At 36.7% G+C, this 22,632-nt stretch overlaps 1 protein-coding gene across 1 annotated transcript in view; it reads left to right on the top strand.

Annotated features, from left to right (window-relative positions):
* The first annotated feature begins 15,750 nt into the window (after positions 1 to 15,750).
* Positions 15,751 to 22,632, top strand: part of LOC150087782 (flotillin-1-like) — a 109,530-nt gene continuing 102,648 nt past the window's right edge. The window contains exon 1 of the mRNA XM_090370416.1: positions 15,751 to 16,009. Within this exon, the coding sequence (XP_090226542.1) occupies positions 15,961 to 16,009 (49 nt within the window). The 5' untranslated portion in view covers positions 15,751 to 15,960. The remainder of the gene's footprint in view (positions 16,010 to 22,632) is intronic.

Here is a 22,632-nt window from a genome sequence, read left to right as displayed (position 1 = left end):
TTCTTGGAAACTCGGGTTCTTGGAAATTCGGGTTGCAGTTCCCCTACAACTGCAACTGCATCATGGATAAGTGTAATGGCTGACATCTGAAATCATGGTCTGGGGAGCCATCAGTTACAGTAACTGTTGTTACTGGACGTTATTGATGTCACACTGATTAAAATCATCCTAAGATTTTAAGACACTCAGAGTTGATTTCACATAACCGATAATGTCCAGGGAGACCACCAGGGAGTATATTGAACCATTGAGGTTAATAATTAGGGCATCTTTGGACTCGGAGGAGATTCCTTTGCATTGGAGAAGTGCCAACGTATCGCTAATACATAAAGGCGGTTCTAAGAGTGAAGATAGTAACTACAGACCTGTTGGTTTAACTTCAGAAGAAGAAAAAATGTTAGAGGAAATGGTTAAGAGTGCAATCCAGACACTAAAATAGATATGGAATTCTGAAGGACAAACAACATGGCTTTGTTAAAGGAAATTCATGCTTAACTAACTTAGTAGGCAATTTTGACACAATTATTCATGAACTAGATGTAGGAAACAATTTCGACATAGTTTATTTAGATTTTAGTAAAGCATTTAACTGGGTCCCTAATGAGAGGTTTCTGTATAAGCTTGAACAGATTGTGATTACTGGTAAGATTCTAAGATAGACTGCTGAGTGTCTACAGGGCAAAAAGCAGGGAGTTGTGATTAACGGATATTCTTCAGATTGGTGTGACGTCAGGAGTGGGAATATGAAGTTTTCTGAACAGTGTAAACAGGCAGCCAGGAAAACCCATGATGTCCTACCTATGGATGATTAATCTAACGCTATCCTGTAGAGATAGGGAATTCATAATCCCACTGTATAAGGCAATTGTAAGACTACATTTGGAATACTGTGTTTAAGTATGGAGACCTCATCTAAAAAGGAGACATCGAGCGTCTTGAAAGGGCTCAAAGGCGAGCAACTCGAATGGTGAGATCGGCAAAAGGACGACCGTACAAGGAAAGACTCCGATTAGGGGCCATAAATTCAAAGTACAATGGTTGAATTTTAGATTAGATTATAGGAAGTTTTCTTTTAGATAGCGAGTTGTTGACTAATGGAACAAGTTACTCTCGAGGATAGTTGAGGCTGACAGTTTGAATACGTTCAAAGATCAACTGGATAGTTACCTGTATGATGAGGGAAGCATGGTATTTGTATTTTTTTTTTATCTAATTAGCGTTTTTTTTTTTTTTTCTTTTTTAACCACTGCAGCAACTTGTGGTTTCTTTGCACTATATGGCGAACACTATTACTATTAATATTACTAATATTCACCGCTTCTGCTCTTTCTATGCTCTGCGTCACGTTATTTATCAGCAGGATAATGCCTGCCCACATGCAGCCTCTTTCCCAATAGTGCCAATGTGGTGCTTTCTTGGTGTGCACGTTCTCAGATCTGTCACCCATTGAACACGTTTTGGATATGATGGGACGTTCATTGACCTCCGCCTCTCATCACCCTACCTCTGTTGCCAACTCCTACACGAGTGCAAGAAGAATGGCTCGTTTGTTCACCAAGATCATATTTGCCACTTTTTCGACTCACCATTGCGACGTTTCGCCACTTGTATCACGTGTAGAGCCACACTTCATATTGATGTCCACCACGACTTTCTAAATACTGCTACATACTAGATGCAGTAAGCAGTACATGACCAATCATTTCTTGTCCACATTGTTGCGCATTTATTTTGATGCATACCCTACATTTAGGTGGATCAATAACGATCAATGTATTTTGAATCCTAGGACTATTCAAAAATTATATGATTTTGACTAATATTTTATATTAATTAATATATATAAGTATTCATTAATAATTATACAAATATATACGAGTATATGTTATACAACTCCAAGTCAAAAGCCTTTGCAATGCCAAGAGCAACTGCTTGAGTTTCTGCCAAACTTTTCCATTGAATTTGCTTAAAAGATTGGTAAACTGCAGCCATTATCAATCCACTTCAGGATGGAAGCCTCCTCAACGATTCCTGTTGATTGAAATGGACCATAAACTGCCACGCTGGTCTAGTACGAGTTGACAGAGCAACCCTATTTAGCAGTTAGGGGCTTGAACCCCGGTCTACTCAATGATTGTGTATTATTGCACTCAGCTACAGAGGCCGCTTTCATTTGCCTATAGATGGATAACATAAGCCAGAATATTACCAGTCGATCGGCACTGAGTGAATTCATCTGGTAATCGTTTATCAGATGAATTTCTAGATAGTTTAAGAGTTGGCGGTTAATTAATTTCTCCATTACTTTAGAAAGAGTAGAAGTGCAATGGGACGATAATTTGACGGGAGAGATTTGTCACCCTTTTTAGGAGTGTCCGAATATGAGCAAATTTCCAAGCAGAAGGATAAACACCTTTGGAATAAGAAAGCGAAAAAAAGAACAGGAGTAAGTTCAGGAGCAAAGGTTCGGAGAACAAGTGGAGAAATACCATCAGGAGCTGGAGCTTTCTTAGCATCAAGATTGATAAAAATCCTTCTGACATCCTTTTGACAGAAGACCACAGGAGACATTGAATGGAATGTGCTGGGAATGGTGGGGGGTAGTTTACCAAGATCATGAGTTGGAAAACAAAAATGGGATGTTGGCAGGCCAGCTTTATCTTAGGCTGAAATGGCAATATAACCATCTGGTTTTGACAGAGTTAAGAACCAAGAAGGGTAAAAGTTGAGGCCAATAGCTTTGACATGAGAGCAGAATGCTCGACTACCATTTGGACAAGCAAGTTTTCTACTCTTATCCTGCATAATATATAATAAAATTCCATATATTGTATTACATATCATTTATTTTAAAATAAATGATATATAATTAAATATTGAATTACGTAATTAAACATTTGCACCTGTTTATAGTTTTTTTTTTTTTTAATAGATTTACTTTATATATAAGTATCTAGTTTGGTAATATAATCTAACTGCATTTCAGATTGTTATTGATGCAGTTTACTATTGATTTCCGCTTGTTTACTTTGCAGGCCAAAATGCTGATAGTTGGTTTTCAATTCACAGAAATTGTTATGCAAATACTGTTTCTTTCAGTACCCGTGGAGGACATTGGACAATTCTTTTTCATGCCTATCATTTTATGTTTTGCACAGGAAGTTACCCATTTCGATCTCCATAAATTAGTTCCTAAAATAGCGTACCCAATTGCACGTTCCTGTCAGTATTAATATTCAAGCAACTGGTATATTCGATGCATAATTTTAATGCTCATATTTTAATAATTGTTTATTGACAAAAATGAGAAATTTCCACATAAAAAATAAAAAATAAAAAAGAGAGAATGAAAATTACTGACATGGCATGAACATAGAGCGCCATCTGCAAGAAAATAATGAAAGCAATCAAACAATTCGAGAAATATAATCTATATATTTATGAAATAATATGGTTAATCGAATTGCAAGTATCAAATCAAATTTTAAGTATCTAAAAACAAAAAATAAAACAGTTAAATTGGGACTAACTTTTTATTTGAGTTCAAGAGTAATGAACAGTACTTCTAACTTTTTCAGGGATAACGGTTGGTGATGATTTAACAGTTTCTTGGTGATTCCCTTCTACTTCTCTCTCTCGGTAATTCAGAATTTTTTTTTTTTTGGCTGGTGCAGCACAAGCCTCAAGCTTTCTTGCACCATATGGCTAATAATAATAATAATAATATGGAGTTCCTTGTAGGTATTCGCTGGGAAACCCAGCGAACACCTACAAGGAACTCCAGAAAGTTGCAATCCTGAACACCTGTAGGATAGTTCCTCGACCAACAATCACACCAGACATAAAAACTCATAATAATAATAACCGAACGTAACAACTACCACATTAAGCTAACCTTTATATAGGAAATACAAATCGTTTCCCCTTAGATTTAACATTAATATAGAAAACATAACTTGGGAATCATCTGTAATGGTTCTTCAGGCTCCGTGGTTTAAAAAATTAAACAATCATAGTATACCGTCACTGCTTTCATAATGCAATTTATTTATTTATTTATATATTTTAACAACAACTGAAATACACTGAGTGATCACTGAATTATGACCACGCTCATCAAAACTGAATGTGACCCTTTGACCAGGTGAGGTACGAGAGTGCGCAGTTAGTCGACCTGCGTAGCATAGATAAGGTGTCAGTGGTTCAGTAGGTAGCAAAATTCCGAGCGTGATGGGTAAAAGGAAGGATTTCTCGGACTTTGATAAAGGACAGATTGTGGGAGCTCGACGAGCTGGTAGCTCGATTTCCCAAACGGCTAAACTGGTGGGGTGTTCGCGAGCTGCTGTTGTTAAAGTGTACCAGGACTGGCGTCAAAATGGTCAAACAAACCCGACTGCAAAACTGCAAAGGTCAGCGAAAGGTTGATGTTAGAGGTGAGCGCCGGATCCGACGACTCATACAGGCGAACAGGCACAGCACTGTTGAAGAGTTGACTACCTAATGCAATATGGGCCAACCCGGAACAATATCTGGCATGACCATGCGTCGCACGCTCGCACTTATGGGCTATACCAGCAGACGACCCCTACGGCATCTTCTCCTAAACAAGGTTCATCGGCGTAAAAGACTCGCCTGGTGCAAAGAGCATGCGAGTTGGACGTTAGAAGACTGGAAGAATGTGTGCTGGTCGGATGAGTCACGTTATTTACACCACACCATGGATGGTCGTGTACGGATTTGGCGTCAACACCATGAGGCTCTTGATCCAACATGCATGGCATCAAAAGTGCAGGCCGGTGGAGGCGGTTGTATGGTGTGGGGCATGTTTCACTGGCAGGAACTTGGACACCAAGTTCCTGCCAGTTACATTTATATCTCGAATTTATATCTCGGTTACATTTATATCTCGAATGGTGATGGTTCCTTCCAAGGTAATAAGTAAATAAATAATAAATTTTCTGTTTATACTCCGGGACGACCAAACGGACAGAGAAGACAATGAGCCGAGCCATCGGGCACTTGTTGTACATGAATGGTTTGAGGAACACAGTTCTGACTTCCAGCATATCGATTGGACTCCAAACTCCACCGATATCAATCCCATAGACCACTTGTGGGGCACTATGGAAAGGCACATCAGGCGTCTGGATACACTAATCACCTCCGTACCTGCATTGCTAGCCACATTACACACAGCTTGGTTGGCCATACCTCCCGAACGCTTCCGACGTCTTGTTGAATCAATGCCATGTCGGATAGCTGCTGTACTGAGGGCAAAAGGAGGACCTACGAAGTATTAGGTAGGTGGTTGTAATTCAGTGATCACTCAGTGTATAACACGTAGTCAATGTTTCTGCTGTGGTTAATATAATAAGGAAATAGTAATAATTCATAGTTAATATATTTAGTAATGTAATGTAACTGATAACAAAAGAAGTCAAGTAATGTACCCAGTTAGTAACATTTTAAGCGTGATAGTTTTTTATTTTAATTAATAAATTTTCTTTTCTGTGATAAATAGAAGTGAATAGTAAATATAGATCTTCGTGTCCATTAATTACTAAGATAACATTACAGACCACTGAATAAAACTCTATAGTTTTTTCTCTAAAGCTTAGCCATTCAGTTTAATTACAACTGTTTAATAATTATTACTTAATTCCTTTTTCCTCGCCTTTTTCCCATTATATATGAGGTCAGCAACAACAACTACTAACGCGAGAGAAGGTGGAATGAAGAAGAAGAGACTTAAAAAAGTATATGGGAGAAGAGTGATAATTATTAAACATGATATTGTTTATGTTTATTAATTATGAATATTGAGACAATATCATGAATATTGTCTGTAAATTGGGTGTGTTTTTAGGTCAAATTTCTGTTTTCCAGGAGTAAAAACCACACTACCCTCGCCTGAGACCGACTAACTCAGCCACATTGTGAAAAAAATCCATAGAAATTCCTCCCGTTATCAAGGGGACCCGAACTCGAACCTTTATAAAACTATTGTTCTGCCAATCCTTGAATTCAGTTCACCCATCTGGAATCCTCACACAAAGACTTTAACTAACAAAATTGAAGCAGTCCAAAAAAATTTTGTTCGTTACCTTACGTACCGTAATCCTCTATTCTATCACTCAGTGTATTATGAATCGCTGTGCGATTACTTTCATCTGAGGCCTCTGCGCACTAGAAGAGTTATTGCTGACATCACCCTTCTAGCCAAAGTAATCACTGGAACTTATGAAGCATCTGATATCCTTAAGGATATCAGATGCTTCATAAGTTCCAGTGAAACAAAATCAACTTCAACGCTCCTTGTAAACAAGTCAGGAACTTTACACTATTTTACCTTGACTCTGCCACCACGGACTTTATGAAGTTCAGTCCACTAAACAGAATCAGCCAATCAGCAAATGACTCTCTCATTGACTCCTTTGACAACTCCTGATGAACTCCATCCACAAGTTTGCCTCTTCTCTTAAACTGCAAAGTGACTATCTCGGATCTAATTATTGTAGTTTATTATTATTATTTGTTTTATTATTTTTCTATTCTCTAACTGATTAATTATTACTTGTTTTACCGGTAACTTAATTTAATGCAATCCTCTTTTGTACGTATGATTTTAATGTTTGAATCTATATCAATGTTTATCTTCCTGTTGGATCTCTTATTATTGTTATTGTGTTCATTGTTCTGATCTTAGATACTCTGTTAATGGTTACCTGTTGTGCATCTTGTTATTAATAAAAATAAAATATAATGTTTTAGCGAAAAATAAACAAAACAAGGAGTAATTTGGCCTATAAAAAAGAATAAAACTGTCTTAAAAAACACCATTTTTTATTTTATTATTTATTTATTTATTATTTTATTATTGTTGTTTTTAATTAATTAATTAATTTATTTATTTATTATTATTATTATTATTGCTCATAAGTAAGAATTATGATATTCCCTTCACTGTAAAAGGGCGCTGTACACATATTTATGATGGTATATTTATTTTCTCTATAGATTTTCTCCCAAAATCAGGTATCACCTTATTAGGAAAAATGATAAAATGTGACGATGGAAGATTTATGATTGTCAGGGACGTAATGATGAATCATCTTAGAAAAGACAATTATTTTTATATAGAAAGAAACAAAGTCCATAGGGAATAATAAAGATAAACAAGTCCAGAATGTTAAATTTGTGCTATTAGAAAATATACAATATAGAACATAGTTAATATGATGAAATAAAATATATCTTAATTACCTTAAGTAATTAAATAAATTTATTTAAAAATAACATTTCTGTGATAATTAATTTTTTGATTGGCTTTCGTTTTTTTTAAGATACATCGCTTTTTGATACGTCTTATTTTGGGCGATGATTTTTTTAAAAAAATAAATAGAATAGAATTTGAAATGAATTTTAGAATTTATGATTTGAGAAAGACATGGAGAAGGGACTTTTTTTTTTTCTGGAAATTTTAAAAAAATATTAAGAGCTCTTTTAATTCTGACATCCGGTTTTTCTTTTTAAATTGATTCAGTTTGGGAACCTAATTTTCAAGCCTAAGATTTTAGGTAAATCCATTACTTTCAGTTGGCCTCACATAATTATAAAAACAAACAAACCATACAAATTATAGGTTACCCTGGAAGTAACTTGTATGGCCAAGAGTACTTTGTCTGTAAATTGAGCGAGTTCTCTTGTCGGGTTACCTATTTTCCTGATGAAAAACTTAAATTTCCGGGAGAAAGAACTCGATTTCCACCGAGTAGACCGACGAACTCTGCCATGTTTATGAAAAAAGCCACTACAGGTTCCTCCTGTCAGTGAGGGAATTCCAGTCCAGTCATATGCAGATGGTGTGGGAGACCCGAATATTAATTTGCTATTCATATTTAAGTTGGGCAATAGAAATATTAATTTGCTTTTGGCCACTAAGTCAATTTGTGGCTTGTGCCAAATACTAATAGTACACTTCCAAGACTAGTTTAGAATCATGAACCTGTCTAAATTGAGGACAAGCTTAATTTGGCCATTATACACGATATTGATTGTTTCGATGATTTTGTCACTATCAGCAGAAAAATCATCCTCATTATTATTAGTATAGTTCAAAAGGCCTCGTTGTAGAATGGCCGTTTTCCCTACACAGGGTGTAAAAGACCTGAGTTCGAGTCCCATCAATGACGGGAGGAATTTTTATGGACCTCTTTCACAACGTAGCTGAGTTAATCGGTCTCAGGCAAAGGTAGCATGTTTCTTTCTTTCTCCTTGAACTCGGGTTTTTTGTTCAGAAAACAAAAGACGCATGCAATTTACAGACAGTACACACGGAGCAATATGGACTAGTCGCTGATGCTTATAAAATCGTACTACAACAGCCTTAGGTTGAATTACAAAACAATGAAGACGGCAGGAACTTATAATGGTTTTTCATTCAAGATTTTACACCCTGGAAACTTGAACTTTTCATCCATTAAAAATACGCTAACTGACTGTACAAAACAATTTACAAACGCCATACCTGGCGCCTCAGAAGCTTAGTTGGGAAATAAAAAAAATTACTTTTGGAATAAAAATTACTATAGAATATTATGTTCTAGAATACAATATCATCCCTAGAATTACGCGACAGTGTCAAACGCATTTTTAAGGCGCCATTTGTAACAGTGCATCAGTGTGTTAACGTTCACTATATCGTCTACTTAATTACTAAAATTATTATAGTTGAATGGTTTTGTATGACTATCAAGTTCATTGAAAGATTAAACTTTATTTCACATTCAATAATTTTCATTACACAAACGCTATTAGCATGGGTGCGGTTAACAACCTGCGACAACATATTTTTGTTAACAGTTAACAACATATTGTATATGTTATAATGGTGGCAGGGGCGGTCTTGGGATTTTCTCAAAGGGGAGGTTAGAGGAGTGTTCCAGGGAGTCTCTGAGCTTTAATCATCATATAGCAGTAAAAAAATCCGTATTATTCTTATCATAGGTGGCTATAGCCACGTAAACCCCTATCTTGGACACTGTCACTGACGATTGGCTTGGTCGACAGTGTATATTGGTCAATAGGATTGTTGACGAACGTCCACTGCTATCACTGTAATATAACAATCAATACTGTATGTGGTTGAATGCCTGCCTATGATCTTCAGTTAATTTATTTGTTTTTGAAATTCAAAATAAAAATATATGATCCAACACACGAAAAAATACAGTTCTTGGGTTAAGGTGTGATTTTTTCACCTCTGAAAGTAGGGTATTTCATCCAGAAAAAAAAAAACTGACCATGGAATACACAACTTACAAACACAATACACTGGCTCTCATAGCATTAGTTGCTTGCTGGATGTGATGGCAACCGGAATTTTATGAAAGCTTCTTCACATTCAGTTAATACACGAAAATTACCCAGGTGATATCCCACCATCTTCGTGACCGCAGGTATAAATATACCTATGGTAGCCTTATTCTCATTGATAACAGGCTCACCATTTTTTTTTTTAATTTTCGCGCATCTATCTTGCAGCTATCTTTCTTCATTCTAAATATCTGTCACCTGATGTGTATCGTTCGAGAAAGAGTAAGAATGCCATTAACATTTTGTTTACTCAATCCAGTCAAACTCGCAAACACTTCAATCAGGTCTCCTCGCAGGTGCGAGGAGACCTGATTTCCTCTTTCCTGATTTCTACTTTCCAGGTGCTGGGATTTGCAGAAATTAAATCTTTCTTGGTAAGACTATCCTATTGCTAATACGAACTAATCTGGTTGCTTTTCTGTTCACCAATTTCAACAGATCCACATCCTTCTTTAAATAATACTTCCAGACTTATATGCAGTACTCAAGAACCCGAGCTTGTCTAGGCAAACACGGCATGTGCCTAGGGACCGTACATTGAGGAGGCCCGTAAATGGGAAAAAAACTATTATTATTTTTAGGCCACCCGAATAATTAAATTCATCTGCCGTGCTGTTTGTCTTACGTCTGTTAATGGCGTGTGTTCTATGGTCGATTTGTCTATTTTGCTGGACGAAAAATCCCAGTTTCTGGGGGAAACCTTGCTATCTACACCTGAGACTGACTAAATCAGCCACGGAGTGAAAAAAGCCCATTAAAGTTCCTCTCGTCATCGACCGGATTCGAACACGGGCTTTTTCCACCCGGTGTGGGGAGGATGGTGACGACTTTATTGTGTTACCCGCGCAGATCCCGTAAATGGCAAAGTGTAAAGTGTTCGATGTCTAACGGCCCCAGGGGTGTTCCCCATCTCCGCGTTGTGTACTATGTTTGTGTAGCACAGAACTCTGTGAAGGACAGCGGTTTAAAAAGTGTAATGTATGTGTTAGCGTTGTGTAGCGTCATGTTATGTTGTTCTTCTGACCATTTAGCCGTTGGACCCCTAGTGAGACCCTCTGTTGCCCACACTTAGCCCCGAGGAGGCAGGTCAGCACTAGAGGGATCACTAAAGTACTCTGGCAGGCCCTGCCACCTAATTTCCGAAGATTTCAGAAGCAAGGGCCTAAAAAAAAATAATAAAAAATAAATAAATAATAAAAAAAAACTGCGAGACAAGTTAGAGTAGGAGTAAAGTCTGAAGGAGGGGAAGACAGGTAGAAACATAGGGATGATAGGGAAGACAACCCCAACTTGGTCAGTATATTAAATTATTATATTAGGGTTACCCGTAAATGATTACATTAACCCGTATTCGTGTCTGTAAATTGCGTGTGTTCTCTGGTCGATTTGACTGTTTTGCTGGACGAAAAAAGCTCAGTTTCTGAGGGAAAAAACCTTGCTATCTACGCCTGAGACCGACTAACTCAGCCACGGAGTGAAAAAAGCCCACTAAAGTTCCTCGCGTCATCGACGGGATTCGAACCCGGGCCTTTTTCCATCCGGTGTGGAGAGGACGGTGACGATACCACTGTGCTACCCACACAGACAACTTGGTCAGTATGAGCATGAGCACTCGTGTGCTTCATAAAATTTGCAAATATGTCCAAATTGCAATGTTGTGGCTTCTGGTCAAACGGCGTGTGCCGCCAATACATTCAAAAGCGTCTGCCGATTTTACGTTGATGCTAAATTGTCGGCGGCACAGTATATTAATAAAATACAGACTATTAATTTTGTCGAGCAGTGTATTATAAAAGTTTACCCGCGGGGTACACTTTTATAATGCACTGCTCAACAATATTAACAGAACAAGTAGAAAACGTGGTGTAACTCGTGCAGCTTGCGATGAAGCGCGACAAATCGTGTACACTTCTGTTCTCTGATGAATCCCGTTTAAGCCTACGGTCGCATCCCTCTTCATATTTTTTATAGGGATACCGTAACTGCTCAGAGGTGCTGAGAACAATCCTCGAACCTATGTGTGACTTTTTAGGGGTGCAGTTCCCAAATTTCCTTTTCACGCACGACGACATCATTGCACATAGAGCTCAAGTGGTGGTGGAACATCTTGAAACCGAAAATATCCAATGACTGCCGTGGCCCGCACGATCACAGACTTAAACCCGATCAAACGTGTGTGTAATGTGATGCCTTGGACATCACATTGCACACAGACAACCAACTAGGTCACTTGGTGAGCTAAGGTCTGCGCTGGTGGAAGAATGGGATTTGTTGCCACAGAATCTTATAGACACCCTTATATCGTGCATGGTTCACCGCCGTCAGGCCTTCGGAGGGGATCATACGCCGTACTGATATTATGTGACCATATTTTCAAGCATCTTTTATCGACTTTTCTAATATTACCTTTTTTGGTAATTCTTATACAAACCCTATAAATGCCCTTCATACCTGTCCGAAGTTTTTCGATGTCTCCTCATTTCATCGTTATTCTATGGTACAGCACCATATCAATTTTATTATTATTATTATTATTATTATTATTATTATTATTATTATTATTATTATTAATATCCATATGATGCAAGGAAGCCTGAGGCTTATGCTGCACCAGGAAAAAAAAAAAAAAAAAAAAAAAAACAGTTCCCGAGTAACCCTGAGAGAGAGAGAGAGAGAGAGAGAGAGAGAGAGAGAGAGAGAGAGTGTGTGTGTGTGAGTGTCAAAATTAGAAGGGAATCACCAAGAAAGAGAAGAATGATGATATCCAGCTCAGGACCCTGTCCAGCTTCATCGCAAACTGTACGAGTTATACCACGTTTTCTACTTGTTCTGTTAATTTTCGTTGAGCAACGTACAGTTCGTACTACTCGCTGTTGGTTTTATCTGACACGAACCATTAACTTAGGATCGTAGGAACTGTCTACTTCTACAAATGGGTGAACTATGGTATTGATCATAAGAATGTTTCCGCAGCACAAGCGCCTTTGATTATACCTCTTGAGAGAAGTATGATCGTAAGTGCGCGTTCAGCAGAAAAGGGGGTTATGCAAAAGACATTTGGCCGATATTTTTTCCCTGGAACCTTTAATGACGCACTGGAGCTCTTTTTGTACGTCTATCATACCTCATGACTCAGACATCATAGGTCATTTCATTTGCTTACGAAGGAAGCTATGAAAAGAAATTGGATCTAATTTAGGTGCAATTTTTTTTGTATTTTTCTAAACCTATAGTCAGGTAGATTGTTGTTGATGTCAGGTTTTAGTAGCATCAGCGACTAAAGCCATATTGCGTCGTATATAATGTCTTTAAATTGCGTGTGTTCCGTGGTTAATTTCCTGGACGAAAAACTCGAGTTCCGGAAGAAATAACCATGCCCTCCCCGCCTGAGACCGACTAACTCAGCCACGTTGTGAAAAATACCCATAAAAATTTCTCCCGTCATTGACGGGATTCGAACTCAGGTCTTTTCCACCCGATGTGCTACCACGAGGGCGAATGACTTTGAGTAATGTAACCTTGGAACTGCTGCTCTGGATGCGTAGGTATACAGTGTTGCCACAAATATGATTTGTAAGAATTATGTATGGTTATAAAAATTAGAGACATTATCTCTTTGCTTTTGGCTTTTAAATAACTCTGTAGCGTGCTTTAATTATATTAATTATGTATAATAATAATTAAACTGGTAAGAATTTAATTAGAACATTGTTTTATTAAGTAAGGATATGAATCTGTTGTAATTGGTGCAGAGGCGAGCAACAAGATTAGTAAGGGAAACAAAAGTCTACTCTTACGAAGAAATGCAGTGTTTGGAAACTATAAGCACGTGCGAGGAGACCTGATTGAAGTGTTTAAGACTTTAAATCGATTCAGTAAACTAAATGCTGATGGCATCCTTACTCTTTCTTGGAAAAACGCACATAAGGGGACGTAGATTTATATTGAAAAAGGATGGTTTAGGATAGATATTCGAAGATTTGCATACAGCCAGAGAGTAATTGATTGTTGAAACAAACTTCTAATACCTTGATTAAATTTAAGGAAGGATTAGACGAATTATTAGAGGACACAGATGATGCATTTAGGTTTTTTTTTTTTTTCATAATGACGAAAATGGTTTACAGTTTTGTGTAATTATAATTGTAAATTTATTTTCATGCTTATTTAATTTCATGTTACTCTACATTGGATTTGTATATTTATTTTCTTAATTAGAAATATTCCTTGTAAATTGAATAAAAATCTAATGTCCTTACTTTGAGTATGGTAATGTTCCCTTACAAATTGGTAATGTTTCCCTTACAAATTGGTAATGTTCCCCTTACGGCTTGAAGAGCTCCCCCACCCCCTTCAGACTGGTAATATCAATCATCAAGTTTTGCGATTACAACTGTAAATTCACATAAAGATCTTGAAATAATTTTCGAATCCAATTTTAACTTTTCCCGTCATGTTGTATCCCTCATATCGAAATTTATTAAATCTAATTGGCTTTGCAACGGGAACCATTCCATATGAAATGTTTCCGCTAAATTTTTTCATCCGTATTATCTTTAGGCTTCGTGCATTCCGGTATGAGTTTCTAATCTCAGTTTTAAAAACTTGAGGGGGTTGGAGTATTAGTTTTGGAACTGAGTTTTAATTTAAGACTCGATTTGAAAAGGTTCACCCAGAGTCCTTATGAGAGAAAGTTTAAAATATTGAACTCTTTATAATTCTGTTATTTAAGCAAATCTTTCATGGCTAGGTAGAGTTATTTAATGACAATGTCAACTGACCAGAATTATGGTCCTCTTCAAGTTCCTCTTCTGGCTACTAGAATCAAACCAAAACTCGTACCATTAATGACAGGGTATGGAAGCTAATCATTTTCCTTTCTGTTTAAGGAGATGTACTTCGATAGATCCGGAACGCCTCTTTCAAGATAGAAGTTACTTTCAAACAATTATAGACCAGATTATTGTTTTTCTGAACCATTAGATTTCAACCCCTTCTTTTTACAGCGTATTTAATGAATTCCAAACTCATTTCTAACGAGTGAGTAATTTTCGAGTTGTAACCCAATAGTTTATTTCATACACTAGATTTGCGACCATATTTGCCTCTTGTTCTTACCATTATAGAATATATTGTAAATGAAATAGCTTTTCTGTAACTACAGAAGGCCGCTGTAGCCTAGTGGCCAGGCGCGAGGGTGCATAAGTATACGTGCCTTCAGTGACCGGGGTTCAAACCCGTGACTGCTGAATACGGTGCTGTTTCTTGTATTCTGTCTATCTTGTGAACTCGTTTGGTCGTCCCGGAGTATAAACAGAATATTTATTTTAATCATTTCTTGCCGCTTTGTAGGCCACTGGGACAATTGTTCTTATTCATAGTAAGAATGATTGATCTCTGTCCTATGTGTGATTAACTTGTAACAAATTGATTTATGCTGTTCTATTAATGATAAACTGGTTGGCTGATGTTTTTTTTTCCCCTCCCTGATGATTACAATCAAATTTCGTTTAAATCAGTTCATCCTCAGTGGCACACTGTTGTACATAGCCAAGCCATTACATGGTGTTTGTTATTATGAAAGGCTTTTAAAAATAATACAATGTGTATTCATTGAACTTGTAATGCGAATCGTGTCAGTAAAATAATAAGACTGCTTGTTTCTTCCTTTTTTATTATTTTTAAAATAAATATACTTGAACTTACACATCCAAGTAACGTATCCTCATAGTGGCACTCCATACACCTTTTTTGAAGCTACACGCTAATTCTAAACTTTAGGCCACAGTGTGCCTTAGGCCATTTACCCCGAATATTTTTGTAAATCAGTAGGTCTCGTAGGACGCTCTTCTTTTATTTTTAGAATTAACTTATTAAAAGTGCGTGTCAGGTTTTTGAATTGTTATGAATATTCTCAATGAAGGCAATCTTTTCATCTTTTGAGTGTATTTTATTTTTGAAAATAGTTATAAACACCAGTTATGTATTTCCTCATCTCAAAATTCTCATAATGTTCATTCAGAATATATTAAAATTTAAATAATCTGAAAAAGTGGAGTTCAATGCACTAGAGTTAATCGGAAATTAGATCATAAAAAAGAATAACAGAAAATAAAATAAAATAAGAGACGTTTGTTTGGAAGCTTCCTCAAGCATACTGAAAATGAGAGGAGACACGTTTCTATAAACTTAATATCTTGGACAGCATTTTATCATTTCTTTTATCTTTGCTAGATCGTGTAGTGGAATCATCATTGCGAAAAGATTTTGGTTAGCCATTTCAAAAAAAAAATCACGAAAAGATTGTGTGAAATCCAATGCCAGCGTAAGAATTCGCGGATGTAGAGGTCTGTGTCACGCTTCGGCGGAAGGCAATACGTTCAGATGCGATCTAGATTCGCGAATGTAGCTAACTTGACGTACGAGCTGGTGTTTGTGCTGTTTATTCGAGGTAATAATCGTATATAATGTTTGTGAATGTGTGTGTTTAGAGAAAAGACGAGAAAGGATAAGATTTCGAGAGTCGCCCATTTTGCCTACCTTTCGTACATGCGGGATAGGAAAGACAAATTGCTATTGTAAACAATGCCTGGATTTGTTACCTGTGGACCGAATGAAGCCCTTGTTGTTTCAGGTTTGTTTTCATTGTGTTCTTTCGAAAGAATTTAAAACTTTCAACATATTGTTAATTTTTAATATCTCTCTTATTTTGTTAATAAAAATCAAAATTTTAATCTCATGAATTTTTTTATTTGAGTCACTAATTGTAGGTGGCCTTGGCATACAACTTATTATTAGATACGTTAGGCATCGTTAGTTACATTTATTGTACAGTAATTGTTTAGTTTACTTTCAAGAAGTAAATTTTGAAAAATTTTGCAGATTCTGTTTGATATATTGGTATATATATGTCCTGCTGGTATATATTTTGTGCAGGAAAAAAAAAAAAAAATCGTAGATCAGTTTTCGTTGCAATGATCACTGCTTGAGTGGTGAAAATTGTATATAAAACCATTTTAAATGACCAAATGTATCTGTTGTTACATAGAAATATGTACCTTGTTATAGAAATCAAACTACTTTCAAACTAAATAAATTTAAATCTGTGTTGGAACTAAACCCTATTGCTTTTTATCACTGGATCCGAGGCCGCGTCACTGCAATCACAGGACGCTATCATGTTTGCAAAAAAAAAAAAAAAAAAAAAGATTTTTTTGTCCTCCCGTAATCTTGCATAACGTCTTTCACAATATTGTTTGAGTAATCTTTGTCCCTCCCTTTAAATTTTCATTTAAATGTTATTTTTCATATGAATCTTGCGTCTTAATGCTTGTGCTGAATAATGGTGGGCATCTTGTGTTGTTGTTGTACATGGGATTTGATTCAGTTACTGGAGTCAAAATTCATTTATACTTTGTGCAACACATCTTGAAGCTAGCCGGCGTATGCTCTTCAGATGTTGCATATTATTATTAATTCTGCTATTGAATCAGCTACTGTTGGGAGTTTATATTCATTTATACTTTTGTGCATCACAAAAGTATGGGGAGGAAGAGAAGCAGATAGGATCTATTGATTCCCTCTGAAACCCTTATCCCCATTGCTGCTCACCAAGTTTCATTAGGGATTAAAAATGCATTATAAATATACTGAATTTTGTTCATGTCTGTTTTCCATACCATAAGATGCACCAGACCTATGGTGAAAGGATGTCCCATTTTTCCAGGGTTGCCCCATTAGGTCTTAATGCCTGGTGTCCTCAAAAACGTCATAGGGATTCTGTTTTGACCCATTCTTTAATGCAAAGCTGTTTTTCCCACAAAAATAAACTAAATATAACTTTAGGATATTTACACAGCTTAATTAATAAATGTAATTTTAATAATTCATTATTGTAATAAATAGCAGCACTGGTATCTCTTTTATATCCAAAGTTGTGAAAGTGACAGGATGTTGTAATAAAGCATTGATATGAACTAAAGTAAAGTAAAGTGCAGTCATTATCAACCCACTGCAGGATGGAAGCCTCCTCAACAATTCATGCCGAGGGAAATGGACCATAATCTGCCACGCTGGTCCAGTGCGGGTTGGCAGATCGACCGTATTCAGCAGTCAGGGGCTTGAACCCCGGTCTACTCAAAGAGCGTGTGCTACTGCACTCCCGCTCCTGCCCACTCGGCTACGGGAGCCTTTGATATGAACTATATTCCTCTTACTCGTGAATTGGCTCTAGTATTGACTTGGTGTTGTGTTGTTTTATGCGTAAAATAATCACTGTGAGCAGAAGCATTTTAAAATTGATGAAACAGAGTACTGAATATTTTATTTTCCTTACATTTAGTAAAATGCCTATTCTTAATTTCATGCATTTATAAGAAGGAATGGACATTTATCTGGCATGTATATTGTGCCTTGATGAGGAAGATCAGTGCACAGTATGCGTGACATTTTTAATCATTGGACGTTGTGGTCATGCAAATATAAAAGCTCACCTTGTAAAGTCTTTTTAAATGCTTGGAATGCAAATAGGAAAATGGCACCCCCTCACTACATGAAAGGTCTCTGTAATAATTCTGTTTTTCCACCCTCAGCACCTGAATGTGGCAGTTTACAATGCAGCCTTGACTTTTTTTTTTTTTTTTTTAAATACAGAACAGCAGTAGTCCATTGAAGAAATAAATGAAGTGCTGCCAAGTCTGAAGCTGTGTCAGAACCTTCTTTTTCTTTTTTTTTAATTCCTTTGCATTTCACCCAGTGAAAATATTTTCTGAGAATGCAAATGGAATAGAAAAGCAAAATTGAATGGAAGTCTGGAGATGATTCTGAAAGTAGCAGTTGATCAAATTGATTTGCTATAGAAAACATAAAAGAAGGTATAATGAAAAATACAACTGAATTTTCAACTTCTGTATTATTAGAAATGAAATCCTGTGATTAGTTATGGTGGGATGAGCTGCCACTTTCAACCTGAATCCAAATGTACTTTAGTACATTGGAGACATCTTTATCCATCAAACAAAGTTTAAGACCATGGGAAGGTAATAGTGACTGTTTTCTGGGGCTGTTATGGTATTCATTTACACATTCTACAGCCTGAAGAACTTGAGTTCTGCATTGTATTGCATAAAAATGTTTTCTTGTATAGTGTTCACAGAAAACTGCCTGGGTTATTCAAATGAGTACTGCTGCTACTGCATGACAGTGCAAGATACTTATACAAGGGTGTAACCCAACAGACCATCAAGAATTTGGGATGGGAACCTCTGAATCATCCTCTGTATATCCTAAACTCACTCTTTGCAGTTTCTGTGTTTGGACCCCTGAAACAACAGCTTAGTGCAGTCATTTTTCTGACAGTATGGAGGTTGAAAATTATCAGTGGTCACAGAAGAAACTGTTGTATATTAAGCAGTGGGTTTCCACAATTTGATGAAAAATAAATTAGCATTAGTAGAGGCATATGATGCAAGAAAGCTAACATATACAGCATCAGCCAAAAAAAAAAAAAAACGCCTTCCCATTTCACCCAACCATTCGTTCCAAATGTATGTCTAGTTCTGCCTTGAATTTATTTAATCTATCAACTTCTACAATGACAGATGGAAGTTTGTTCCAGCAATCAACTACCTGCTGGTTAAAGGAAATTTTCCACACATCTATTTGACAACTGTCTTTCCACAATTTCAGTTTATGTCCCCTCAGGTTTGTAATCTGAGCAATAGGAAGAATCCCATCAGCATTGAGCCTGCTCAATCCATTCAAGGCCTTATACACCTCAATCAGATTGCCTTGCAGGTGCCTAGTCTCCAGATGCTGCAGTGTGCAGATCTTAAGCCTTTCTTCGTAAGAACACCCCTTTGTTCTCCTCACCAGTCTTATTGTCCTTCCCTGTACTTGTTCTAGCAATTCTACATCCTTCCTAAAATGAGGCTTCCAGACCTGTATGCATTACGCAAGGTGTGGCCTGATCATTGCCTTATACAAGAGGATAATCACCTTATTCCTGCTCACAAAATTCATGTATATCATTGACAAGACCCCATGACCTACTCTGTCTGCACTCTTCAGAAAACTTCATATCTGACAGATGCTCTGTTCAGGTCATTTTCTTGCTTGCTTCTTCATTCCCCCTTACTGATGCTCCTTGGTAAAATATATTCAGATTTTTGTATTCCTCTAGTTAAAGTTTTATTATAATTATTATTATTATTAGCCATATGGTTCAAGGAAGCCTGAGGCTTATGCTACACCAGCCAAAAAAAATTCCCAAGTTACCCTGCGAGAGAGAGAGAGAGAGAGAGAGAGAGAGAGAGAGAGAGAGAGAGAGAGAGAGAGAGAGAGATCACCAAGAAAGAGAAGAATGATGATATCCAGCTCAGGACCCTGGGTTTGCCAAGCCCATACTCACCAGATGTGATCCCCCTAGGGTTAGTATTATTCATATAGTGCAAGGAAGCCATGTGCTTTTGCTGCACCAGCCAAAAAAAAAAAAAAAGGTAGATAAGAAAATACAAATTATGCACTTCCCTCCTTACTTAAGTAACTATCCAGTTGACCTTTGAATTTCTTTAAACTGTCAGCCTCAACTACCTGCAGATGCACCTTGTTCCAGTGATCAACGACTTGCTGGTTAAAAGAATGATGAAATATAAAAGAAATAAAAGAATAGGTTGCATTGCTACAGGTAATTGGCTGATAATTTTACTCGAAGCAAAAACAATTATATATCTATTATTTTATTATTTCATAAATATATATATATATACATATTATTTTATGAAATAATATTATCAATTCAAATATTAAGATTTTCTAGAAAAGTTGCAGAGATAAGAAATTGCATCTGTTGGCTTTTTCAGCTTGGTCCCAGAATTGTCCCAATTTTTTCATCTTTAGAATTGATTTTTTCCTGGTTTTCATCACTGAAATTGTGGTCACCCTAACAATACTGGACTGTAAGATGTATCCAGATTTTAGAAGGAAAATTTTAGGAAAAAATGTTTTCTTCCAATTTTCTGAAACACAAATTTGCACATGCTTACTAAACAAAATGCCAGTGTAGAATGAAGCACTTACTTGTAGACTCCAAAACACTTGTCATCAGTGCTATCATACTCATCATTACTAATTTTATGAACTAAACTTTAAATTTCTTCAAAGAGTGCATCATCTTTAGTGTCATCAAGGGCATTTCTGACTGCTATTTCTTGGAACACAAGGTTTCTAAAAGGAAGTACAGATTTATGGATGATAAATCTACATTTGGTGAACCCATTGTATGATGGCTGAATAAAAGTTAATTTTATAAAATGAATTAAATTTATTTTGATTTCTGTATTCCTCTAGTTAATGTTTTCTTATATAAAATATTATAACTGCCTGGAAGAATGGGTTGAGTTGCTAGAGTTAATTGGCCAATAATTTGATGAAATCAGGCATGGACAGCAAGGTCTGTCCATGCCTGATTTCATCCAGAAAACAGGCAGGTGACCAGAGAACATGTACTACTACATGTTACACGTGGGCAGATTTCATTTGTTCTTAGGTGGCCATAATATGACAATTGTGCTTTGTTTTGTGTTTTCCTGAAGCTGCATGCCAGTATCAATCAGAAACATGCTATTATTGGATTATTCATCAATAATCAAGTTTGATTGTCAACAAACCACCCAATAATATCAAATACTTTTTTATAGTGAAAACTTGGCAGTTGATAAGTTACCAATGCCCTTTGTACTCAGTTGAAATATAGTCACGTAAAACGGGCTTAGTAATGTCCTGTAAGGAACACAACTTCTATTTGAAGCATATAATTGATTAAATCATCAAAGCTTAATAATAAATCCAAACCTACCTCATAAGCTTTATCCCAAATCCATCATGCCTTTAAAATACTCTGTGAACATGTGTATATGTAAAGAGTGGCTCCTAGAACGTCAGTTCAACTCCGCCTTGTATCTCTGTGAAGAACAGTATCACTATAAATGGCAAATGGGCCAGATGTGTGAATGATGTAGGTTTGTGTGTGTATTATGCATGTGTTCTGTTCTGGCCTCTTGGCTACCCAGAAGCATCAATCACCTGGAGAGATGATTCTGGGTAACTTGTCCACACCACGGGAAGGTGGATCAGTTCCAATAGTGCTCATGCTGACCCACCTGATAGCTAAAAGATGGGCCAGATTCCTCTGGGGGCTCACTCCAGAGGGGGAGGGAAAATTTTTTTTTTTTTTTAAGTTATACATTATATACAAAATTAAGACAAATGAGGTTACAATCAGTATCAGATGAGGTCTTAATTGAGGTCCCATTTGAAGAACATAAGAATAATTATAAGGTAGTGATGTTATTATAAGGTAGTGATTCTGATTCCAGATGATCCAGAAGGTGAAACTGTAGATAACAGCATCCATCTTTTCTCAATAACTTTTCTGACAAAAGTTTGAAATTCCTGAAAAACCTCAGCATTCTGAATAAGCAAAGATTCCTGGCCAGGCTGTAGAACACAATTTGTAAGAGTTCTCTCTGATCTTCGTAGCTAGTACATGAATATAGTACGTGATCCCAACTCTGTCTCACCACAAAGACATAAATCTGTAGTACCCAACTTAAACCTGAAGAGTCGCTGATTTAATGATCCGTGTCCTGTGGTCAAGTAAGACATGTATAGATCGATTGAAAGCCACAACTGTACTTTTTTATCGTGAAGAAAAGACACTTCCGGGAAGAAGCATCTTGTTGCCAATCCCAAAGAGGTTGTGCCCCAGTGGGTCTGCCACTCATTCAACAATTCATTCCAGATTCTCTTTTTTTCACACTTGATATCCCACTGACAGTCAATAGTGATTCCTATAAACTGTCAGGATTTGCTTCTTTAACCTGTAAGACAATCCTTTAAAGATCAAATGTAGGTCTAAGGGCAAAACTCCAGCTATGACTTGTAAGGCAGGGGTAGACACTGTACGATGTGCTCTAACTATGGATAATAAAATTGTTCTCTGCAAAGAATATAACTTGTTTCTAATTCTAACAATTAATGCTCTATGAAACCAGGTGGCGTAGGTGGCCATTGGGATAAATATTATAAGCTAACAAACTAAATGAATATTTTGCATCGACATTCACACATGAGGAGTTATTCAGCAAAGGGAATGCCAGAGGTGTATTCAACTCTGCCAGTAAGCTAGATAATCTTGTAATAACTGAGAGTAAAGTGGTGGAGAAATTTTTCAAGATAAACACAAGAAGGGCACCTGGG

The sequence above is a fragment of the Mastigoproctus giganteus genome, chromosome 3 (genome assembly GCF_048544385.1).
Source record: "Mastigoproctus giganteus isolate SK-2022 chromosome 3, ASM4854438v1, whole genome shotgun sequence".
In the NCBI taxonomy this organism is placed as follows: domain Eukaryota; kingdom Metazoa; phylum Arthropoda; class Arachnida; order Uropygi; family Thelyphonidae; genus Mastigoproctus; species Mastigoproctus giganteus.
This window is presented reverse-complemented; position numbering and strand designations above follow the sequence as displayed.